This window comes from Chrysemys picta, chromosome 5 (assembly GCF_011386835.1).
Source record: "Chrysemys picta bellii isolate R12L10 chromosome 5, ASM1138683v2, whole genome shotgun sequence".
Lineage (NCBI taxonomy): Eukaryota > Metazoa > Chordata > Testudines > Emydidae > Chrysemys > Chrysemys picta.
In genome coordinates, this window is record NC_088795.1 from 70,705,158 (window position 1) to 70,726,813 (window position 21,656).

At 40.6% G+C, this 21,656-nt stretch overlaps 1 protein-coding gene across 5 annotated transcripts in view; it reads right to left on the bottom strand.

The window, feature by feature from the left end:
* The window catches only part of LOC101939412 (DExD/H-box helicase 60), a 76,334-nt gene that overhangs the window by 1,313 nt on the left and 53,365 nt on the right, over window positions 1–21,656 (bottom strand). For 4 of the 5 annotated variants that reach the window (XM_042842128.2, XM_042842125.2, XM_005309742.5 and 1 more), the window contains 10 exons: window positions 21,088–21,240; window positions 19,896–20,000; window positions 16,069–16,269; window positions 14,772–14,876; window positions 10,932–11,070; window positions 9,120–9,241; window positions 5,597–5,744; window positions 4,271–4,413; window positions 1,732–1,883; window positions 723–785 (listed from right to left, as the gene is read on the bottom strand). In XM_042842128.2, the coding sequence (XP_042698062.2) occupies window positions 723–785; window positions 1,732–1,883; window positions 4,271–4,413; window positions 5,597–5,744; window positions 9,120–9,241; window positions 10,932–11,070; window positions 14,772–14,876; window positions 16,069–16,269; window positions 19,896–20,000; window positions 21,088–21,240 (1,331 nt within the window). The remainder of the gene's footprint in view (window positions 1–722; window positions 786–1,731; window positions 1,884–4,270; window positions 4,414–5,596; window positions 5,745–9,119; window positions 9,242–10,931; window positions 11,071–14,771; window positions 14,877–16,068; window positions 16,270–19,895; window positions 20,001–21,087; window positions 21,241–21,656) is intronic. The other variant, XM_042842124.2, reaches the window with a different exon arrangement.

Genomic DNA, 21,656 nt, shown 5'->3' on the forward strand with positions numbered 1-21,656 from the left:
AGCCCCCTCTCTTGAAGTCAGTGGAACTACTCACATGCTTAAAATTGAGCATGTTCTAAAGTGCTTTGCTGGATCAGTGCGCTCAGCATTTTTCTCAGAAAAAAGACCTATATTGAGATTTATCATTATCCTTTGTTTATAGTCTTGCCATTAATTATCAGTCAACATAAAAGTGTACTTAACCAAGTTAATTTGAATTAATTTTTCAAACATGATTTCACAGTGTTAAATGTGTTACTAAAAACCAAGTGACACATTCTTAGCTAAAATCAGTGTAGTTCCATTGACTCCATTATTTCAATAGAGCTACACTGATCTACAGTAGCTGAGGAATCTAGCCCCAAATCTAGTACATCTATTGCCTTCCTTTCACTCACTGGTTGTGTAGGTCTAACTAAGAAAACAGTAAAGTTTGTTTGCCAAGATTTAATCTTTCTAAACCCATGCTATTCTAAACTCATGAACATGGTACTGTCATCCTGTAGATGTTTAGTGAATTTCCCACTACTTACTATTTCATCCACTATTTTACTAGGGATTGAAATTATTTGTACAGGACATAATTATCAAAATCACACGTTTTTCAAAAGGCAAGTGAAAACAGAGTTTTCTTTTCATTTCAGGTACCATACATTTTAAAAAGTATCTTAAATTATTTACAAAAAATAACTTCCCTTTTAGTCCATTTTCTTGTTTAAATAGAGTCACCAGCATATGTATACCTGATAGCTTTAATAGTGAGTGAAAAATCTTTCAGCAGAAGATAAGCTTCTCCTTCATGTATACTAGAAAAAGAAAAGATTTCCAAATGTAAATAACTAGAAGTATTTAAGCATGTATATTACAGGTTTCAGACTAGCAGCCATGTTAGTCTGTATCCGCAAAAAGAACAGGAGTACTTGTGGCACCTTAGAGACTAACAAATTTATTTGAGCATAAGCTTTTGTGGGCTACAGCCCACTTCTTCGGATGCAGGTGTTTTACAGTGTTTCACTTGTACATATTCAGGGTAATCATGGCCACACTGAAATCAGTGATAAAATTCCCACTAGTTTTAAGGGCCAGGATTTCAAGCTCAATTAATCTCTGTGCAGGTGGTCCACAGAAGGCTTATGCACCATTTAAGTTCCACTAAAGTCCTTAAAAAAAAGGCTTAAGTGAGCCTTGTAACTTGCACTCTGCACAAGGTTGAATTTTACCTAGAGTAAATGGAAGGGCAGCAGGCTTTTTTCACTTAAGCTTTACTTGCATGCTTACGTGGTGCACAGGACTTTGTGCAAGAACCCTGCACTGAGCTCAATTTCACCCGAAGTAAGACTATATCAGAACACTGAAAATAGTAGATTACTGAAAAAGCTCTTGAAAGACTTCTGTGAAACACACAGGTATGAGAATACTTTAGATAGTTGCCTGTGCACTGAACTGTATTTTTCTCCTAGAGTTTAAAGAGTGATTCATAAAAAAATATATATGGACAATAAATATAATCAAAACATTTAGCCCACCAGGGCTACCTCTTATCTAAGGGTATGAGGGCCACTAGTAAATACAGTAGTGTTAGGAGTGTTCACAGTCAAAAGTTAGGATTGTATGTTCTTCACTCATTGAAATGGATGAGTAGGGCTGGGGAGTAGATGATGCAATATGCATAATATTTTAACCTCTTAAACTATCAGGGTTATAACTCTGCTTAAGATGAAAAATTAAATCAAAGAAACATCAGTTGCTTACCCATTATCTTGTGCCATTGCTGTCAAAGAACCATGTTTATAGAAGTCAAGCGCATAAGCATTAAGTGGCATTCTTCTTCTTCGATTATCAAATTTCTTTGCACAAAGTACAGGAATATTTCCAGCAGTAATACCAACTGTGCGTAATATGACCTGAAGAAACAGTGCAACTTAATTTTAAGATTCAGATCTTTCAGGTTTATTGTATAAATTCTTTGCCTGCTTATCCAGGGTTTTCCATGTTTTGACGTTACTCATCTACATGTCAACTTAACACTTAAGTAGGGTTGCCACCCATCTTGTTTTACCCAGACAGTCTGTTTTTTGGTTTCTGTGTCTAAGTGCCAGACTTAAATCTGATCCTGGAAGCTTAAATTCAGCAAGGCCTGAAGTCAGTGGGATTACTCATGTGCTTAAAGTTAGGCACATGATCAAGTACGTTGCTGAACTGGAGCCCAAGAGTAGAAATTCCATTGACATTATTGGGTAGTTTTGTTTGCAGGACAAAGCCCTTATGGCATTCTTGATGGAAATAAAGCATTAATAAAAGTAGTCATCACTTTAGAATGATGGTTAATTTATTTTATGAAACTAATATTTCTTAAAGAATCCCAGCCAAGCATACCTAAAAATTAGGCTCTTAAATCCTTATTTATATTCGTAAAGAATGGACCAAATTTTCAAAAATGCTGAGCACCTAGCAGCTCCTATTGAATAATGGGATCTACTGGACTTAGGGTGACCAGTGGGCAAATGTGACAAATCGGGATGGGGGTAGGGGTAATAGGTGCCTATATAGGGTGACCAGACGTCCCGATAATATTCGATCTCTGGTCGGGACGCAATTTTTGTCCCAATATTTTGCTCTCGGCCGGCCAGCAGCACTCGGCTTCTTTCTTTCTTTTTTTTTTTTTTTTTTTTGCTCTTGGCCGGCCGGCAGCACTCGGCTTCCCCCCCCTCCCCCAGTGTCCCGATATTTTCTTGATCTCATCTGGTCACCCTATGCCTATATAAGAAAAAGCCCACAAAATCGGGACTGTCCCATAAAATCGGGACATCTGGTCACCCTAGCTGGACCCTTAATATGTTTTTTGAAAAATCAGGCCTCTTATTAAAGTGCCTAAATATTTAGGAGCTTAAGTTTAGATTATTTTTGAAATTCTTTCTTCCAAATTTATGCAAAGAAGGTTATGTAGCAAATGGAACCCAAGAGCACCTACAAAATGAGATTTTTTTTTTAAGCAGAGTCAAGGAAAATAACTGCACAAAGTGTCAGTCTGTTAAATACTACAGAGTTCCTATCAGGAGGATGGAAAGACAAGGAAAGAGTAACCATCAATGAAACCTCTTATTTACTGGAGAGTTTTACATTTTAAGACAAATTAATATTATTACTAAAATATTCAACAAAATTATTTTCCTATAATTGTTACTTAATTTCATCTTATTAGATTACTAGTAGTGTAGAAAAGTAAGCATATTAAGGAATTAAAAATGATAACTGAAAGCTTCTGCTGGCTTAGTGCACGACTGAAAAAATTGGTGAGTGAGTGTCTCTTTTCTAATTATGGATTCTAGGAAGGAAACACCGATACCAATTTTTAAAAGTGGTTTTATTCTTTACAATACATTTTTTTTAATTTTTTTTGTTTATAAAAATGGGCTTATCCAAGAAGCTCTAAATTAAAAGAAAACACAATCAACTCCATCAGACTAAATTAACATTCTCTCAAAAATAGCTCGATAGTCTTCCCTACAATCACCCGATTCAAACAAAAGCGTGCGTAAATAGATGAGCATTATACCATGCCCCCATCAGACTCGGGTTCTGATCAACAAATGCAGGGACTGTGTTCCAAAATTAAATGTTACCTGCTGAAAATGACAGGCCTCCAGATAGTTACCTCTATAGTTAAATCCCTGAAAGCTTCACAACTAATTTCAATTACAGTGGCAGTACATGTAGAGAGACTCTCTCTCCCTTAACAGATTTCAAACTATATAGGGCATTAGATCAAAATCAGCACCAAAAGTGAACAGGAAGCCAGCTGAGCCCTAGAAAAGAGGCATTATATATTCCTTATATTTGACAACATTAAATAAGCTCCTTGTTAGGAATATATACTCCTTGGAAGTAATACAAAATATGGAGCAAATTTTGCCTAAGCATCTCTACTAAAATCAGTGTGAATGTAGGTCAGGTAGAATTTGAATCTATAAATAGAGGATAGAGGCCTCTTTCTTAATAGCAATAGATCCCTGTCTTCTCTTTTAGCAGAAGAATGCTGCCTAAATTTCCCTATGCCTCAGTCTCCTGATCTGTAAAATAGGCATAATACCTACCTCAGAGCTATTGTGAAGCCAGATTCCTTAATGTTTGTCAAGCACTTTGATATCCTCAGACACCAGGTAAATAAAAAGTACAAACTGTTATCACTAGAGTGGCAATTCCTTTTTCATATGAAGTATCTGAATATATTTATTCTGGAGTATAGACAAAGTGAACCTGCATTAATACTTTACAAATCTCCCCCACTTACACTGTTGACAGTCTCTGCATGAAGTAAATCACTATCCACGTTTCCAGACAGGCATGCAAAAGGTGAAACAGCAGTTCTTCCTTCATTACAACTCATCAAGTGAGACACCAGTTTAGAGTCATTGCATTCTTCACTTGAAAAATCTAACCGGAACAAGATGTGAAATGAAAAGTTTAAGAATACATACGCAACACAACTGTCCTCTGAGAAAGGATCAGATAATGCAAGAAATATTTTTATTACTCTTTTTGACTTAATAGTTCTCTTTATAATTTTGACCTTACAGACAATGCTTATAATTAGAGTTATCTATCACTTTCTATAATAAACCTCTGTTTTCAGCTGCTTATAATTCTGCCAGATTTTAACTACTTGATCTGAAATTTCCCATGCTTGGTTTCTCCTCAGGCTGATTTTTTTTTTTGAAAGATTCAGCAAAAGCGGTTCAGCCATTTCTAAGAATGAGTTTAGGGGGAAATAGGCTGATTAGCCAATACTAAAATATTTTCCATCAATTTCTTTGAAGAAATGCCTTCGGGGGGTGAAGCAGTATTTGCAATTAGTCCTGTAATCAGAGAGGTATCTTCTGGGGTTCCCAGGACAAAATCTATCCAGATTTTGCTGACTTAAAAGAACCTGATCACCATTTACATATGCTCGGTAGAATTTAGAAGACTGCTGCTACAATCTGGGAACATTCCATCTGCACTGAGCAAGCTCCAACCTACCTCCCCACCCCCTCCAGTTACTATGTGATATTCACAGAGTAAGATCTATAGATGGGACGTAAGTGCAGTAGCAGTATATCCTCTGGTCTAGATGTAGATGTACAGGGCTGGAAGCCACTCTGATAACTGGATTTGTAGTCTCAGCTAGAGCAGCAAGGATCTTGCTAACAAGATGGATGCTTCAGGCAAACACTGCCAACCTGTTACGCTATCATACCATATTTCTTTCTACTCAGAGGGTTCTTTATGTCTTTTTTGCAGTCTGAACCCACACTTTCCTCCTGTTCTCTTTTCCCATTGAAGGCCATTATTATTACCCTCCTTCTAATGAGGCTTTGACAAAATCCTTTTTAGAGTCCATCAGTGCAGGTTCTTTAGTTGGCAAGAAAATTGCAAGATATCAAAGTGAGATATTTCCTACCTCAGAGGACTGTTGCTTTCATACAGATTCTAGCGTGTGTTGACTTATGAACAAGGAATTGAGCCCCTATCTTCCACATTACACTACCACTAGACCAGGCTCTAATAGCCCAAAACACAATATTTCAATGAAGCAAACCACAGTGAATATGAATGTATAAATGTAGCATTCACTTACCAATCCTTGAAAGAGGAAGTTGGTATTCTTGTTTCATATCAGCCATCTTGGAAATAATCAATAAAAAATGGCCAAAATTCTCCTCTATTTTGTTGTTGAACTCATGTAATGCAACAGCAAAGTCTTCTGGGAGATCTTCAAGGAACACCTAAAACAATACAAATGTTGTGGGATAGAACACTTACATTCAGTCTAGAGTTTTACCAGTTTTCTGAGCAACAAAAAGGGTACAGAAAAGCTGAGCTGTATACTATACTTTTACAGTATGGTGTTGCAGTGACAATATTTAGCATATCTGATGTTAGATATTTCCAACTGAAGTCACTGTTTCTAAAAGCAAGACTTTAGAACAGATTATCTCCATAATAAGTCAAACCCTACGTTGTAGTCTGCAATTTTGTGGCTACAGAATTTGCCTGGTAATCCACCCATTGCCACAGAATTATTTTGCTGAATCTCAAGCTTTCATTTTTAAGTTTCTAGTGCTTGAAAATGTCAAAAATTTCTTCCAGAGCCTGTAAACAGACTGAAACAGCAGCTCTGCTAGCAAGGCCAGCTCCAGGGTTTTGGCCACCCCAAGCAGCCAAACAAAAACAAAAACAAAAAAGCCGTGATCACGAGCGCAATCTGCAGCGGCAATTCGGCGGGAGGTCCTTCACTCCGAGCGGGAGTGAGGGACCGTCCACCGAATTGCCACCGAACAGCTGGACGTGCCGCCCCTCTCCGAAGTGGCCGCCCCAAGCACCTGCTTGGTAAGCTGGTGCCTGGAGCCGGCCCTGTCTGCTAGGCACAAATCAGTAATTTATGCTGTACACGTTATAGGTTACATAGGAAAGATGTTATCCCACCACACAAACATCTGTAGCCCAGTGTGCTAGCTTGCCTTTATTATATTTACTGCTTTGTATTGTATTTTGCTTTGCATTGTATTCAGCAGTAATGCAAAAAACCTACAGGCCTGTATCCTGTAAGACATTAGCTTCAGCAAGTTAGCATAAGGCTTGAGACCTATGAACTTTGAACAGATAGCCTCTGCACAGAAAAACGGCCCAACAGAAAACCTCACGTATTTGGGGAGCTGAAAATAGAGTTTAAGGGGAAGTTCTGACCACAGGTAAATAATTCAACCACAGAAGCGTCCTGGCAACAAACTGATATACACAACAGGTACATGAGATACATTTAAGACTAGCTTGCTTGCTTACCTATATATCTTTTCTTATAAATTTCTTATTTTCTTATGGGTTTGATTATTTTATTAGAATAGGTTTATAAGTCTCTATTAGAGTATATTTTGGCTGTAACACAAGGGACTGCAGGCCACATCTTGTATGGTGAGCTAAGGCAAAGTTAGCATACATATGTTTGGGACCTTTCACCTAGATAGATGGTGAAGAGTTAAAGCATAAGGTCCATGTGTGGCTGCGACCTTTAACATAGAGGATGTGTTAAAGCAGGTTGGCATAGGGGCTTTCCTAAGTGCATACCCTTTTAAACTTAACGGGTACACCACAACTTGGAACTTGGAAAGAACTGAAATAACCAGTTAGGACAGAAATAACAAATGTGATGCCTAACCACAAAAGGGCCATGAATGGATGTATATGATAATAAGTTCAGATCATTGATATACTAACCTATAGGAAAAAGATACTCCAACATTAGTAAGGTGAGGAAATACAAATAAGGAAAAGGGAAAAAAATCCCCTGCTGAATATGCATCAAACATAACGGCGTCAGCATAACATATTATAAAAGTGGCATCCCAGCTTAGGAGTGGTAGGAGAGAAGATGTAGTCCTTGGGGGATGCCAGAATGATGGCCATTGGTGATGATGGGGAAGGTGATGGTGATGAGGAAGATGATGGCTAACAGTTCAGGTTGTTCTACAGGAGATGGTGTGAGTGTATTTGTGTTCAGATGTACATTTTGTAGTATTTTTATCTACCTTACTGAGTTGGGGTGTTTGTGACTGTGCTAAATGTATTAATAAACTATATTTGTAAATATAAAAGAGTTCCCATAGTGTGAGTGTTGCAACTGTGCACATCAGGGGTTCCCAACTATATAATAATTTGAATAATACTGGGCCTGATCTTGGGGCAAGAACCTGGCAACCCTCAAAATGATAACTGGGGATTATTAAGTAATCAATATAATTAATACATAATCTAAAGATCAGGCAACATCTTCCCCTACTCAATTAAAATACACTAGAGCAGAGGTTCCCAAACTGTGGTCCATAGAGCAGCAGCTTGTGGTCTGTAGAGCGCTATCTCATTTCCATAGTTTAAACAGCATTAAAAGTAAGCCAAAAAAAAAAAGTATATTGAAACATTTCCAATATTATTTTGCCATGTAAGCAATTAACTGCCATAGGGATGTTATTTGAAAGGGAGGGGAGGTAGTTTGTGAAACAGTTTCTAAAACTGGAGTCCAAACTGTGAAAAAGTTTTGCAGAGGCTTCTAGCTGTTGTAGAGGAAATCTTCAAGTTCAAGAGAGGGAGATGATCTTCCTGTTTAGAACTGAGTTCACAACATTGGGCTTGCAAAGAGCTCATCTCATCTAAAGATCATCAAATCTCCAATCTTTATGTTTGCATCTAATAATGATTCTTTTCAATTAAGGGTTGTGTATATGGCTTTCATCACTGACTAAAAGTGACTGGCTGCTTAAGGAGAGTTACACCGAGCCTCACCTGTGACTGATCAGCTACCTCACAGCTGAGATAGACTAGCTGATTATAAAAGCCAGCAAGGGGGGCAGGTATTGAAGATAGCTGCTCAGAGTAGAAAGACTGTAGTAGGAAGCTCCTAGGTCAAGGGGACCTTACAGGAAATAGGTGGGTGCCTGTGGAGGGCCTTGGAGCAGAGTGACTCTCAGGCAAGTGAGCAGGCCCATCGACAGAAATTCTGGGCCAGGGCTGTCCCCAAGGGAACAGGTTCCGGGGTGGAAGTGATGAATCCGCCACTTTCGGGACCGCCCACATCAGCCCATGGGGCCCCGCAAAGCACAGGGCCCGGAGTGGTCTTGCATATCTAGGTGCCCTGCGGCCCATCCAGATGATTTAAAGGGGCCCGGGACTCCCGGGCCCTTTTAAATCACCTGGGCCCCTGGGCAGTTGCCCCCTTTGCCTCTCTTGTTGGCAGGCCTGCAAGTGATTGGTAAGACTAAAACATGTTAGGACTAGATAGGCCCCTGAAGAAGACCCTGGGTCAAGGGAAAATACTGGGTTTATATATGGATCTTATGTTGAACGGTTTTATTGTGAACAAATAAAGAGGGCTAGAACCAGGTGAGAAAGAGGGCTAGAACCAGCATGGTATGAGCGCTTTCTGAACTGAGGGCTCAGGCTAGCAGCCTACAGTTACACAATGTGATACTCTAACATCAAAAGAGAGGTTATCTCTCCTGTAGATCTGTTGTTCAAATTATCAGCAATCACTTAGCCTACCTCTCTGTTTTATTTTATCATTATTTACTAAATATTTAAAAAAAATAAAACAAGAGATTTCATCTTACCTTTGACTGGTAAAAATTTTGTTTAGATTTAATCACGCTGGCTGGGATATATCTTCTTCCAAACAGATTTGCCAGTACTAGCACTAGTTGTTCCATCACCTCTTTAGAAAATGTCTTTGAGTCTATTCAAAACAGAAAACTCAGACAGTCAGAACAAGGATGTTGGGATTAAAGCCTAAACTAGCCAATATTGTAAGCGTTTGGAAAAACTCACGTAGCAAACTTTCTAATTCTAGAAAAAAAACCTCTAATATAGGTGCAAACATACATAATGTTGCCGCTTATGATATAATGTGGGTAATGTGTCCAAACTCCATTACACTACATGGACTTGGGAGGAACTAGGAGGTGCCATGTTGTGTCTCTAATATTTTGAGGGAAGCCTATTGAGAAAATTTTATTGAGGCAGCTCTGGCTTTATCAAGAGTGTGCAGATTTTTTTGATTTCTTCAAATCTGGTTTTAAATTTGAACATAGCTCTGGTCCCCTTGATCAGCGATCTCCTTTTAGCAATGGACAAAGACTAAATATCTGTGATGATTCTTTTAGATCTGTTAGTTGCCTTTGATGCTATTGTTCAGAAAGTTGCATATTCTGGCAAGGATAGAAAGAACCATGATGGAGTGGCTCTATTGTATTCTCTCAGAGAAGATTCCTAGGGTGCTATTCAGCAACTGAACATCTACCCGCAGGAGTCTCTCTCTCTCGTGTTTTTGTTACCCCTCTTGCTCAATGTAAATGTAAGGCCACAGTGTGAGATAGTGAGGAATTTTCAGACGTGGCGCCATAAGCATGCTGTTGACTGTGACAGACACCTATGACTAATGCAGGCATATCTTGAGACTATTGGATCCACTTTATAATGTTATCTGTATCTCTGTGAACCCAGGCTTGTATGTAGACTGGTTGGGGAGGGTTACAGAACTCCTTTCAGGAACTAAAATAAGTGGGGGGCAGTTACTGCAGACCCTGAGACACATAAGTACCACCCTCTGGGGGGAATTGCACATTCTGGCTCAGACTAGCTTCAAGAGACCAGGAGACAAAGAAGGGCTTTGGGGTATAAAGGCTGAGTTTAAACTTATTCAAGGGGGCTCTCACTTTGATCCAATAAACTGACATGAACCTTTGACCAAAGTGGAGATGGGGAAGAGGCAAATCCTGCTGAAGGGTTGGAAGAACTGGAACTAGCCAGGGTCACCATAGGACGGATGGGTGTATGTGTTTGTCTTTTATTATATTTTCTTTGTAATCTCTTTATCTAAAATAAATGCATTGTGCTCTATATAAAGCTGTCTGGTCCCTAGTAAACTACGGTCTTAGCCCTTGTGAGAGTGTGAAACTGCAAATGCTGAACAAATCAGACCTGCTGGAACAATCACAGTGAATTGTAGGGGGATGCAGCCTACATGCCATGTCTGGAGGCAGATAAATGCAAGTCCCTGACCAGAGAGAGGTGACACTGAAGGCTCGAGACCTAATGGAGCATCCCTTGAGCACACCACAGAGAGGTCATAGATGCAATTACCCAAAACTGCAACATTCACTCATCTTTTTCATCAGATCAGAACAATGCAGTTTCTCTGCTTGTTCAGCTGTGATAGGGGTTTGGATGATGGCTAGTTGACTGAAGTTCAGTTGTGCCAAGACAGAGGTGATGTTGGTTGATTGGAGGAAATAACCAGAAGAGATGGAATATATCTGGGTAATTTTTTCCGTTATATATGTAACTTGTCTTCTACTCTTTAACAATTATTTTTAATTTAGTGTCAATTTCTTAACTACGTAAAAAGGTAGTGAACATGAACTTACCTTTCCTCGGCTGGCACAGTTTGTGGAACAAGCCCTTCACAAGAAAGCTGACTAAGACAAGATTGGAAGGTTCGTGATAATGCAGATGGGTTACAAGTCCAGCAAATCCTATGGTATTACCTTCTTGATCCAAATATCCCTAAAGAATTAAACAATTTAGTAAACTATGACTGGACCTTGTATTAATCTACAATTACAAATGACTGTAATTTTTGTCATTTGGACCATGATATTGTTCAACATTAAATATTACTCATGCCACCATTGTGGAGAATTCTGTGACTCGGGGAGTTACATAGAAAACCATTCTCCTCTGTTCCACGCCTTGCAATACAGTGGATCGTTCTGGTAGCATGAGATATAATATAAACTTAATTACAATGGAGCAGTATAACAACCAGATATTGCCCCTGAAAACTGCGACAAAGGGTATGTCTATACTATGGGATTAATTCGAATTTATATCATTCGAATTTTGGAAACAGATTGTATAAAGTCGAATGTATGCGGCCACACTAAGCACATTAATTCGGCAGTGTGCGTCCAGGTACCGGGGCTAGCGTCGATTTCCGGAGCTTGCACTGTGGGTAGTTATCCCATAGCTATCCCATAGTTCCCGCAGTCTCCCCCTCCCATTGGAATTCTGGGTTGAGATCCCAGTGCCTGATGGGGCAAAAAACATTGTTGCAGGTGGTTCTGGGTACAGCTTCACCCCTCCCTCCATGAAAGCAACGGCAGACAACCATTTTGCGCCTTTTTTCCTGGGTGAACACTGCAGACTCCATACCACAGCAAGCATGGAGCCCGCTTAGCTCAAGACAGCAGTCATGAACATTGTAAACACCTCGCGCGTTCTCGTGCAGTTTATGCAGGACCAGAAAAACGAGGAGAGGAGGAGGCGGCAACGGCAGCGCAGCGACAAGAGTGATGAAGACATGGACATGGACACAGAATTCTCTCAAACCGCGGGCCCCGGTGCTTTGGAGATCATGTTGTTAATGGGGCAGGTTCTATCCGTGGAATGCCGATTCTGGGCCCGGGAAACGAGCACAGACTGGTGGGACCACATAGTGTTGCAGGTGTGGGATGATTCCGAGTGACTGCGAAACTTTCGCATGCGTAAGGGCACTTTCATGGAACTTTGTGACTTGCTTTCCCCTGCCCTGAAGCGCCAGAATACCAAGATGAGAGATTTCACTGCGGGTGGATTCCATGATTTCCGCGAACATCTCGTCTCGCATCTTCTTTTTCCGACGCCTTATCTGAGATAGCCTTCGGGACGGAGGAGGGAGGCTTGAAAAATTTGCAGCTGCTGGAGGGAGGGAAAAAAGGAGAGAATTTTTTAAAAAGATACATTTTACAGAACAATGCTTATACTCTTTCACGGTGATCAACACTATTCACATTACATAGCACATGTGATTTCTGTGCAAGGTCGCATTTTGCCTCTTAATATTGAGTACCTGTGGCTTTGCTGCTAGAGATCACAGACACAGGTCCGGGCAACAGAATTCGGCTTGTATGTGGCCATGGTAAGCCATTTTCTTTCGGCTTCTGCACCCTCCTTTCCCACATACCAAGCAAAGCCCGTTGAGTGCTGCGGTTTTCCTGTTAACCTTCAGCAGCAGAAAACAAACTAACCCCCGCCCCCCCCCCCCGCATCCAATTCTCTGGATGATCGCTTTATCCCTCCCCCCACCGCGTGGCTGGTATCAGGGAAGATCCCTGAAGGAACCAAACTAACACCACCCCACCCCACCATGAATTCTCTGGGATGATCGCTTTACCCCTCCCCCCACCGTGTGGCTGGTATCAGGGAAGATCCCTGCTAGCCAAACGCGAAAAGCTCAGGGCCAATTCCTTCCCCCCCCTCCCGCCCCCCGCACTTGGCTAACTGCAGGGAAGGATTTCTTTTCAGCCACAGGCAAACAGCCCAGTAGGAACGGCCACCTCTGTCCCCTTAATTAAATTCCCATATTTCAACTAGGTTACCATGAGCGATATCACTCTCCTGAGGATTACACAGCGAGATAAAGAACGGATGGTGCTTGAATGCCAGCAAACACCGGGACCATACGCTGCCAGGCTTTGTCATGCAATGATACCAGATTACTTGCTACTAGTATGGCGTGGTCAAGTGTCCTACCATGGAGGACGGAATAAGGCTGCACTGCCCATAAACCTTGTGGCAAGGCTATTGGAGTACCTCCAGGAGAGCTTCATGGAGATGTCCCTGGAGGATTTCCGCTCCATCCCCAGACACGTTAACAGACTTTTCCAATAGCAGTACTGGCCGCAAATGGATCCCAAGTCCTCAGGGCAAAGTAATCTTTAAAAAACGCTTGCTTTTAAAACAAGTTTTATATTTTAAAAGGTAAACTCACCTGAGGTCCCTTCCATGGGGTCATGGTCTTGGATACTGGCTTGGGAGGGTTGAGAGGGTACTTCAGTCAGGCTGAGAAAAAGATCCTGGCTGTTGGGGAGAACGGAGTGCTGTGTGCTCTCCGCAAGCTCCTCCTCCTCCTCCTCCTCCTCCTCCTCTTCCCCATCCGCAGAATCCTCAGGTGTAGCTGATGAGATTACCCCCGCCTCGGAATTCACGGTCAGAGGTGGGGTAGTGGTGGCGGCCCCCCCAGAACTGCATGCAGCTTGGCGTAGAAGCGGCATGTCCGCGGCTCCGATCCGGAGCGACCGTTTGCCTCTTTTGTTTTTTGATAGGCTTGTCTGAGCTCCTTGACTTTCACGCGGCACTGATCTGAGTCCCTATTGTGGCCTCTCTCCATCATGCCCTTGGAGATTTTTTCAAAAGTTTTGGCATTTCGTCCTTTCGAACGAAGTTCTGATAGCACTGAATCCTCTCCCCATATAGCGATCAGATCCAGTACCTCCTGTACGGTCCATGCTGGTGCTCTTTTTCGATTATCGGCCTGCATGGTTACCTGTGCTGATGAGCTATCTGTGGTCACCTGTGTTCTCCACGCTGGGCAAACAGGAAATAAAATTCAAATGTTCGTGGGGCTTTTCCTGTCTACCTGGCCAGTGCATCCGAGTTCAGATTGCTGTCCAGAGCGGTCACAATGGTGCACTGTGGGATAGCTCCCGGAGGCCAATACCATCGAATTGCGGTCACACTAACCCTAATTTGAAATGACAATATCGATTTTGGCACTACTCCGCTCGTCGGGGTGGAGTACAGAAATCAATTTTAAGAGCCCTTTATTTCGAAATAAATGGCTTCGTTGTGTGGACGGGTGCAGGGTTAATTCGATTTAACGCTGCTAAATCCGTATTAAATTCATAGTGTAGACCAGGCCAAAGAGTAAAATCAGAGGTTACAGTTCCTGAGTGTTTTAGCTGTACTGGCAGGCGTTTATTAAGAATGGTGGTATCATATGTGGTACTTACCAACTAGATTGTTAGGCTCAGCTCTCAACCTACCAAGGATAAAACATGTGACAGTGCCCTTCAAATTATGTATTATGTAATAAACATCTCAAATGAGATACAGAGCCATCCCACTCAAAAAAAAAAAGGAAGATGGAATCATGTGAAATTTAGTTCTTTTGCACAATTTGTTTTTTCTTAAAATATCATGATTCAGCATTTTTGATATAAGTAATTTTCAGTGAAAATCTCAGGCTTGTGTGGAAGAACTGAGGTACATGTACAGCACAAACAATAATAACCAGGATAGCTGGTTTGATCTATAAAATAATAGTGTTCATAGCATGTTCATGGGCACGTCCCTGAGCTCATATGGTGTTCTTTGCAGGATCAAGGCCAAAGACTAAAATTAGAGATAAACCATTTCATTAACAGAAAGACAAGGTGGAATCTTACCTCCTTGACAAGAAATTGCAAAGAAAATAAAAAGTACAGCTTTAATATCTCCACGACTCTTGGCTGGTTGAAGGAGAGAAGTGAATGCTTCAACAGTGACAAAACCTTAGGAGGAAAAATACTTCAATTTATCACTCTCTAAAATGTCTAAATTAGTAACTTGCTAGGGAATGCCCTGCTTATGATACAACAATGCTCTGGGGATGTTTTGGGAGAAGGGGGAATTATGCTGTTGGGGAACTCAGGGTACCATGGGGAGGGTCTGTGTGTCCATTCCCCGTTTCACTTTGGGGACAAAATTACTCTTGGATGCAATCTACATAAGAAAGAGAAAAGGGAAGAAGAAGTGAAGGTGTATTATAAAGACAATAAGATAAACTTCCTCTCCCTAGGCAGTTGAGCCCCTTTCTCTGCTCCTTTTCCCTTTCCTTCTGCCTTCTTACTGATATCAGAGACAGCTCTTGCTTAAACCACTCCAGGAACACTGCAACATGGGGAGGAGGCGGTGGCATTTACTGTCCTATTGCCCCTTAAATCTGTCCATGCCCCTCAGGATGGTTTTGTTCCTATTACATCTGTTTCTGGACACCTCACTAGCAGAAAGACTGACAACATTAGAGGGAGTTCAGAGAAGAGGGAAAAAAGATCAGAGTGCTAAAGGAATTGACTGATGAAAGATTAAAAGAACTAAATAAATATAACTTGTCTAAGAGCAGACAAAGGTGTGACAATGTAATAATCTGCAAACATTTGAATGGTGTAAACACCAAATAGGGAGAGGAATTGCTGAGATTAGTACAAAGAGTTTCCTGGAAAAAAATAGGATGAAATTAAAAAAGGGAAAATTTGCGATGACTATCAGGAAAACTTGATATTGAGATCTATTAGGATCATTGTTTGATGTATTTAAAACTAAACTGCACAAAATACAAAAAATGTACTTAAGGATTTTATAGGGCCTTTTCATCTAATTTCTGTGATCGTAAGATATATATATAAATAGCATAGATATATTTGATCCAAATATATATCACTTAATAAAATTGGATTCCACTGAAAACAATGTGAACAGTGTAGGGAAAGGGAAAGATCATAATTAATTTGTATTACTTAATGTGTATTAGAAATCAGAAATCCCCCCATTTATTAAAAACATTTAGATTTTTCAGGTTAATAAAATTACATATTTAGTAATTTGGTGTTGAACTAAATAAAAATTCTTCAACATGTGATCTAAAAATAAATAAAGGTTCCATTATCTAACTGAGCATTGATAGCCTACAACCATATAATATACCTTTGCTTTTGCATCTTCTTTGTCATCAGCTTTTGCAGCCAACAGCATAAGTCTCAGTGCCAGGGAAATATTCAGAGGGAACTGTCCTCTCAGTTGAGGTACATTGGATTTTATAAGCTTGTCTACTTTTGGCAATGGAATATCATAGAAAAACACATTTCCCAGCAAGTCTTGACCACGTCGTCCAGCACGTCCGGACATCTAGAGAGAAGCAATGCCAACATTTTTTTTCTCATTTCCATGATTGCACAAAGTCATTGCAGTAATGCCGGTTGTTCTGGTTTGAATAGGGTGACCAGATAGCAACTGTGAAAAAAACGGGACAGGGGGTGGAGGATAATAAGCACCTATTGCTCCCAGCCTGCCTTTCCAGCTCACAGCCAAGACAGGGGAAGAAAAAAGGAGGGTGGGAGAAAAGGAGCTGAGGATATGCTGTTCCTTGACCAGTTTTGTAAGATTAGATGGTTAGAACATTCCAAGAATGCTGCAATCTTTATTATGTGGCCAGCAGAAAAGAATGCAGAAGCTATAGTCAACTTCTTATGCCAATTGGGAGATTTGTGCCTGGCTATGGGGAGGAGGCTTGCAATGATTGTACTGCCACCTCCCTCAATGGTTGTCAGATGAGGGCAACTTTAAATTACAGCTGGGGCTCCATAGGAGCCTTGCCAGCAAAGGCTATCCAGGGGATAGGTAGAATTGGTGTATCTTCCCACCTTCCTGGCCATGGCCACTTCTCAGACAGCTCTTCTCTCCTTGGCCTTTAGGGATGTAAGTACCAAAGGGTATGTCTACACTGCAATAAAACACTCACAGCTGTCCCATATAGATATACCATTTTATTGTGCAATCTGCTTCCAGGTGATCTTCCCACCATCCAGGGCCCTGGATTGCAATAGCTCATCACAATTAAATAAAAATGTGTGTTATAAAATAATCTATTGTAAAACACTTAAGTTCAAATTCAGCATTGGTTATACTGGACCCCCAGAAACAACACAGGATCACTCCCAAATGCCACAGAGAAGAATTAGAGTTGTTGAAATATTTTTAATTCCAACATGTCTGAGGAAAAATGGACTATTTATTTTGCAAAAATTTGTGAATAATTTCCCCCTTTTTTGTTTGACCAGCTCTTGGTATAACTTATCCACAGAGAATCAGTGCTGAAGCTGTGGAGCAGAACCAGAGTACGTGATGGTGAATAGCATAAAGGCTTTTCACTGGGTCTCTCCCATTTTATCCACTGGCTGTTGGGATTCTTCAAGGCTCAATCTTTGGATTCCTCCTCTTCCCTTTACATCACCTATTTAGCTGATTTTATCTGCTCTCATGGTTTAAACTGCTGCTTCTATTCTGACAATTTACAAATCTACCTCTCTACTCTCGAGTTGTCTCCGTCCTCTCCAATCCTGCATCTCATCCTGTGTCTCTGACCTTTCCTCTTAAATGTCTCACTGAAATTAAGCATACCATAACCAAACTACTGAGTTTGTCTCTCAAGCCCTCTCCAGTTCCCTTTATTTTACCATCAACACCATCACCATCTTCTTTATTGCTCAAGCCTGAAACCTGGGGGTCATCTTTCATTCTTCTCTGTCCTTTGCCCTATGCATCCAAGCCATGTCTAAAATCTGCTGCAATGTTTATCAGTGATGAAACCATGTGTAAATTATGCAGATCATTACAAATTATTGCCAATAAATCACTATAATATATTCTATATATGCAACACATGTTACAAAACACAATGTAAGAATATTTTACAGTTTTAACATTTTTATTGGGACTATTTTTGTATCCTTCCCACCTGTCAAGCCAGGTGTTTTAGCCATGGGTTCACCTTTCAGGCCTTAGAGGCAAATTTAATAAACCTCTAAAATAGCTTCTTGGTACCCAGAATCATGATATTTTTAAGGTCCGATATCTCAGGACCTTCTGTTGGAAGCAAATGTTGGTACTCCTTGGGAAGCTGACAGTGGTACAAAGTTCTATTTTTCTGATATTCCATTTTTTAAAGTAGTGACATTTTTATATAAGGAAAACCTGTCAGAGGTGCAGAACTGAGTCTTGTCCATCCTGGAATTCGAGCCCACTTAATTTGGTTGGATGGGGGCAGAGTTCCTCATTTGGGAAGAGGAAAAGGAGACATCTCTCTGACACTGATTTTTACTTTAATGGCAACCATTTGAAGCTCCTCAGGGGTAAAAATGTTAGAATAAGTCCAGGGGCGAATGGGTAGAGGGCACAGGGTAGGTAAAGCGGCAAAGCAGAAGAAGGATGGTCCAGTGGTTAAGGCACTTGCTTAGAACTTGGGAGAACCACATGCAAGTTTCTCCTCTGCCACAGGCTTCCTGTGTGATGTTAGGCAAGCCACATAGGGTATGTCTACACTGCCATTAAACACCCATGGCTGGCCCATGTCAGCTGACTTGGACTCGCAGAGCTTGGGCTACATGGCTATTTAATTGTGGTGTAGATATTCAGGCTTGGGCTGAGCCTGAGCTCTGGGACCCCGCAAGAGGGAAGGGTCCCAGAGTCCAGGCTCCAACTCAAGCCTGAACATCTACACAGCAATTAAATGGCTCTGTAGCCCAAGTCCCATGAGCCCAAGTCAGCTCTCATTGGCTAGCCACAGGTGTTTAATTGCAGTACAGGCATACCCATACTGTCTCTGTGCCTCAGTTCTCCATCTGTAAAATGGGGATAATAGTGCTTCTTTAACTCACACAGGTGTTGTGAGGATAATACATTGCAGATTGTGAGGCACTCAGACTAAATTGATGGGGGCTATGTAAGTAGGTTGCATTAGGTAGGTAGAAAATGCAGAATAGACTGATTTATGTCATGACTTGGAAATTGATCATATGTAAGGCCCTACCAAATTCACGGTCCATTTTGGTCAATTTCACGATCGTAGGATTTTAAAAATAGTAAATGTCATGATTTCTGTTTTTTAAATATGAAATTTCACTGTGTTGTAATTGTAGGAGTCCTGACCCAAAAAGGAGTTTGGGAAGGGTCACAAAGTTATCGTAGGTGGGGTTTGCTACCCTTACTTATGCACTGCTGCTGGCAGCGGCACTGCCTTCAGAGCCAGGCAGCTGGAGAGCAGCGGCTGCTAGCTGGGAGCCCAACTCTGAAGGCAGCGCTGCCGCCAGCAGCAGCACAGAAGTAAGAATGGCATGGTATGGTATTGCCATCCTTATTTCTGCTCTGCTGCCTGCAGAGCTGGACCCTCAGTCATCAGCTGCCACTCTCCAGCCACCTAGCTCTGAAGGCAGCAGTGCAGAAGTAAGGATGTTATGGTATGGTATTGCCACCCTTACTTTTGCGCTGCTGCTGGTGGGGCACTGCCTTCAGAGCTGGGTGCCCAGCCAATAGCCGCCACTCTCTGGCTGCCCAGCTCTGAAGGCAGTGCAGAAGTAAGGGTGGCAATACTGCAACCGCCCTAAAATAACCTTGTGACCCCCCTGTAACTCTCTTTTGGATCAGGACCGCCAATTTGAGAAACCCTGGTCTCCTGTGAAATCTGTATAGTGTAGGGTAAAAGCACACAAAAGACCAGATTTTACGGGGGGAAACCAGATTTCATGGTCTGTGACGCGTTTTTCGTGGCTGTGAATTTGGTAGGGCCCTAATCATATGCCTAAAATCTTCACTTGTGGTGTGTGTTTTCCCTTTTTCATCAAACTTTTTAGACAGAAATATTTTGACCAGCTTTTTATATATACATATATATACGGCTATCCAGAACTTTTCTGTCTAAATTTATGTACGTGTGTACAGATGTGTGTGTTAGTTAAACTGGCTGTGTATTTCAATACCTGTCTATAGTTCAGAGCATCCAAATACACAGAATTCTGTGTGAAGACAACCGATTTACATGGCATGTTGATTCCTAAAGCCAGTGTTCCAGTAGCTGTAACCACCTAGGAAAATAAACATAAGTATTGAAAATTACATTTATAAACTTGTGTTTCCATTCTGATAGCCTTAAAGATAGAAATGCTAAATAGAAAATTAATCCACCTCTGTACATTATTACTTCCAGGCAAAGATGATAACAGGCACCCACAACAGGTACTCCACCCTTGAAATGATGGAATTATAAACAGAGTAAATTAGGTACAGGTAGTAGCTCAACAAGTGAAAGGGGGAAGAGAAATTATCCTGACTGGTGAACAGACAATATGGAGCAGCTGTGGAAAATCATTGCTACACAGGTAAGGGATTACTGCTGCCACTTTCATTTTTATTTGGATTTTTTAAATTATTAACAGCATAATGCCTTTAACAGTTAATATACAACTTGGTTCCCTCCTCAATGATAAGTCATAATTGCTTACCCTAACGTATTTTGCCCATTTTTATGTGGCTTCTTCTGTCTTGTTGTGCCCTGGTTGCACATTGTTTTAATTAAGGTTTGGTGTGTGGTTGCTGTTTGGTTTTTTTGGTGTGAGGAGGCGCAGAAGGATTGTCTTGGCTCTCACAAAAAGTCAATTGACTTTTCTATCTCAATATCCCAATCTTACTTACCATGCTTATCTTTAGCTTAAAAAAAATTTGAGCAGTTTTGGATCTTGAAATAAGTTTGTATGAAAGAGCCAAGTATTTTTATTATTAAACACTGTAAAGTATTTTAAACAATTTATATTGAAAGACATACAAAACAAGGCCCTGATCCTGCTAATATTTATATTTATGCTTAACTTTATTCACATGCACAAATGCATGTAAATATGTAAGTATTTTCAGGATTAGGGCCTAAGATTCTATTGTATTTTTTCTTAGGTATTCTAAAATGGTGTCAGTTTGGTAAACTGCATAGATATGCCATGCAATTTGTTCACTAAGGAATATATTTAATGTACATTTTGTGGGGATTGTGCTTGCACTTACATTTGCCCTCAATAAGTGAATGCATACTCAAAGGAGATCATTACATGTAAAAAATATTTAATTCTCAAAGCAGATACTGCTGTATACTTAAAAAAAAATCTGTGAAAAACAATGAACCTGGATAAATCCCATCCTGAAGAGCATCTCCACCAACTGTCTTCCTCTTTGTTCCACAGAAGCATGATGATATCCAATTCCTCTCAGTGCCAGTGTTTTCAGTGTTGTATTTGTTTTCATGAACTTCACTCGATCCATCACCTTCTGCAAAATCTAAGAAAATGAAAAAATTTAGATATTTTTCATTTTTATTTACATTCATTTAAGCTAGTGCCAGAATGGAATACAATTGAGTAATGCATTGTCCTAAAATTACCTGCTTTGGCCAAACAGTGCTCTCAATAGGAAATCTGTTACTACCAATGTGCAAGAAATGCAGATGTAGCCTAAAACACTGCTTGGGTTAAGAGATAGTCCTGTGGGCTGCCAGTGACACATTTCAAACCAAATAACATGTTGGTTAAACCTCTTTTCTGAGATCTGATTCACTGAATTTAGTCAAGCTTTTTTTTTTCCATTCAAGCAATTGATTCTTCCACCTTTACATGGAGTAAAACTTACCTACGTGAGCATTTTAAATTGATTTCCGGTACTACTTGATATGAGTAAGAGTGGCAAAAATTTCTATA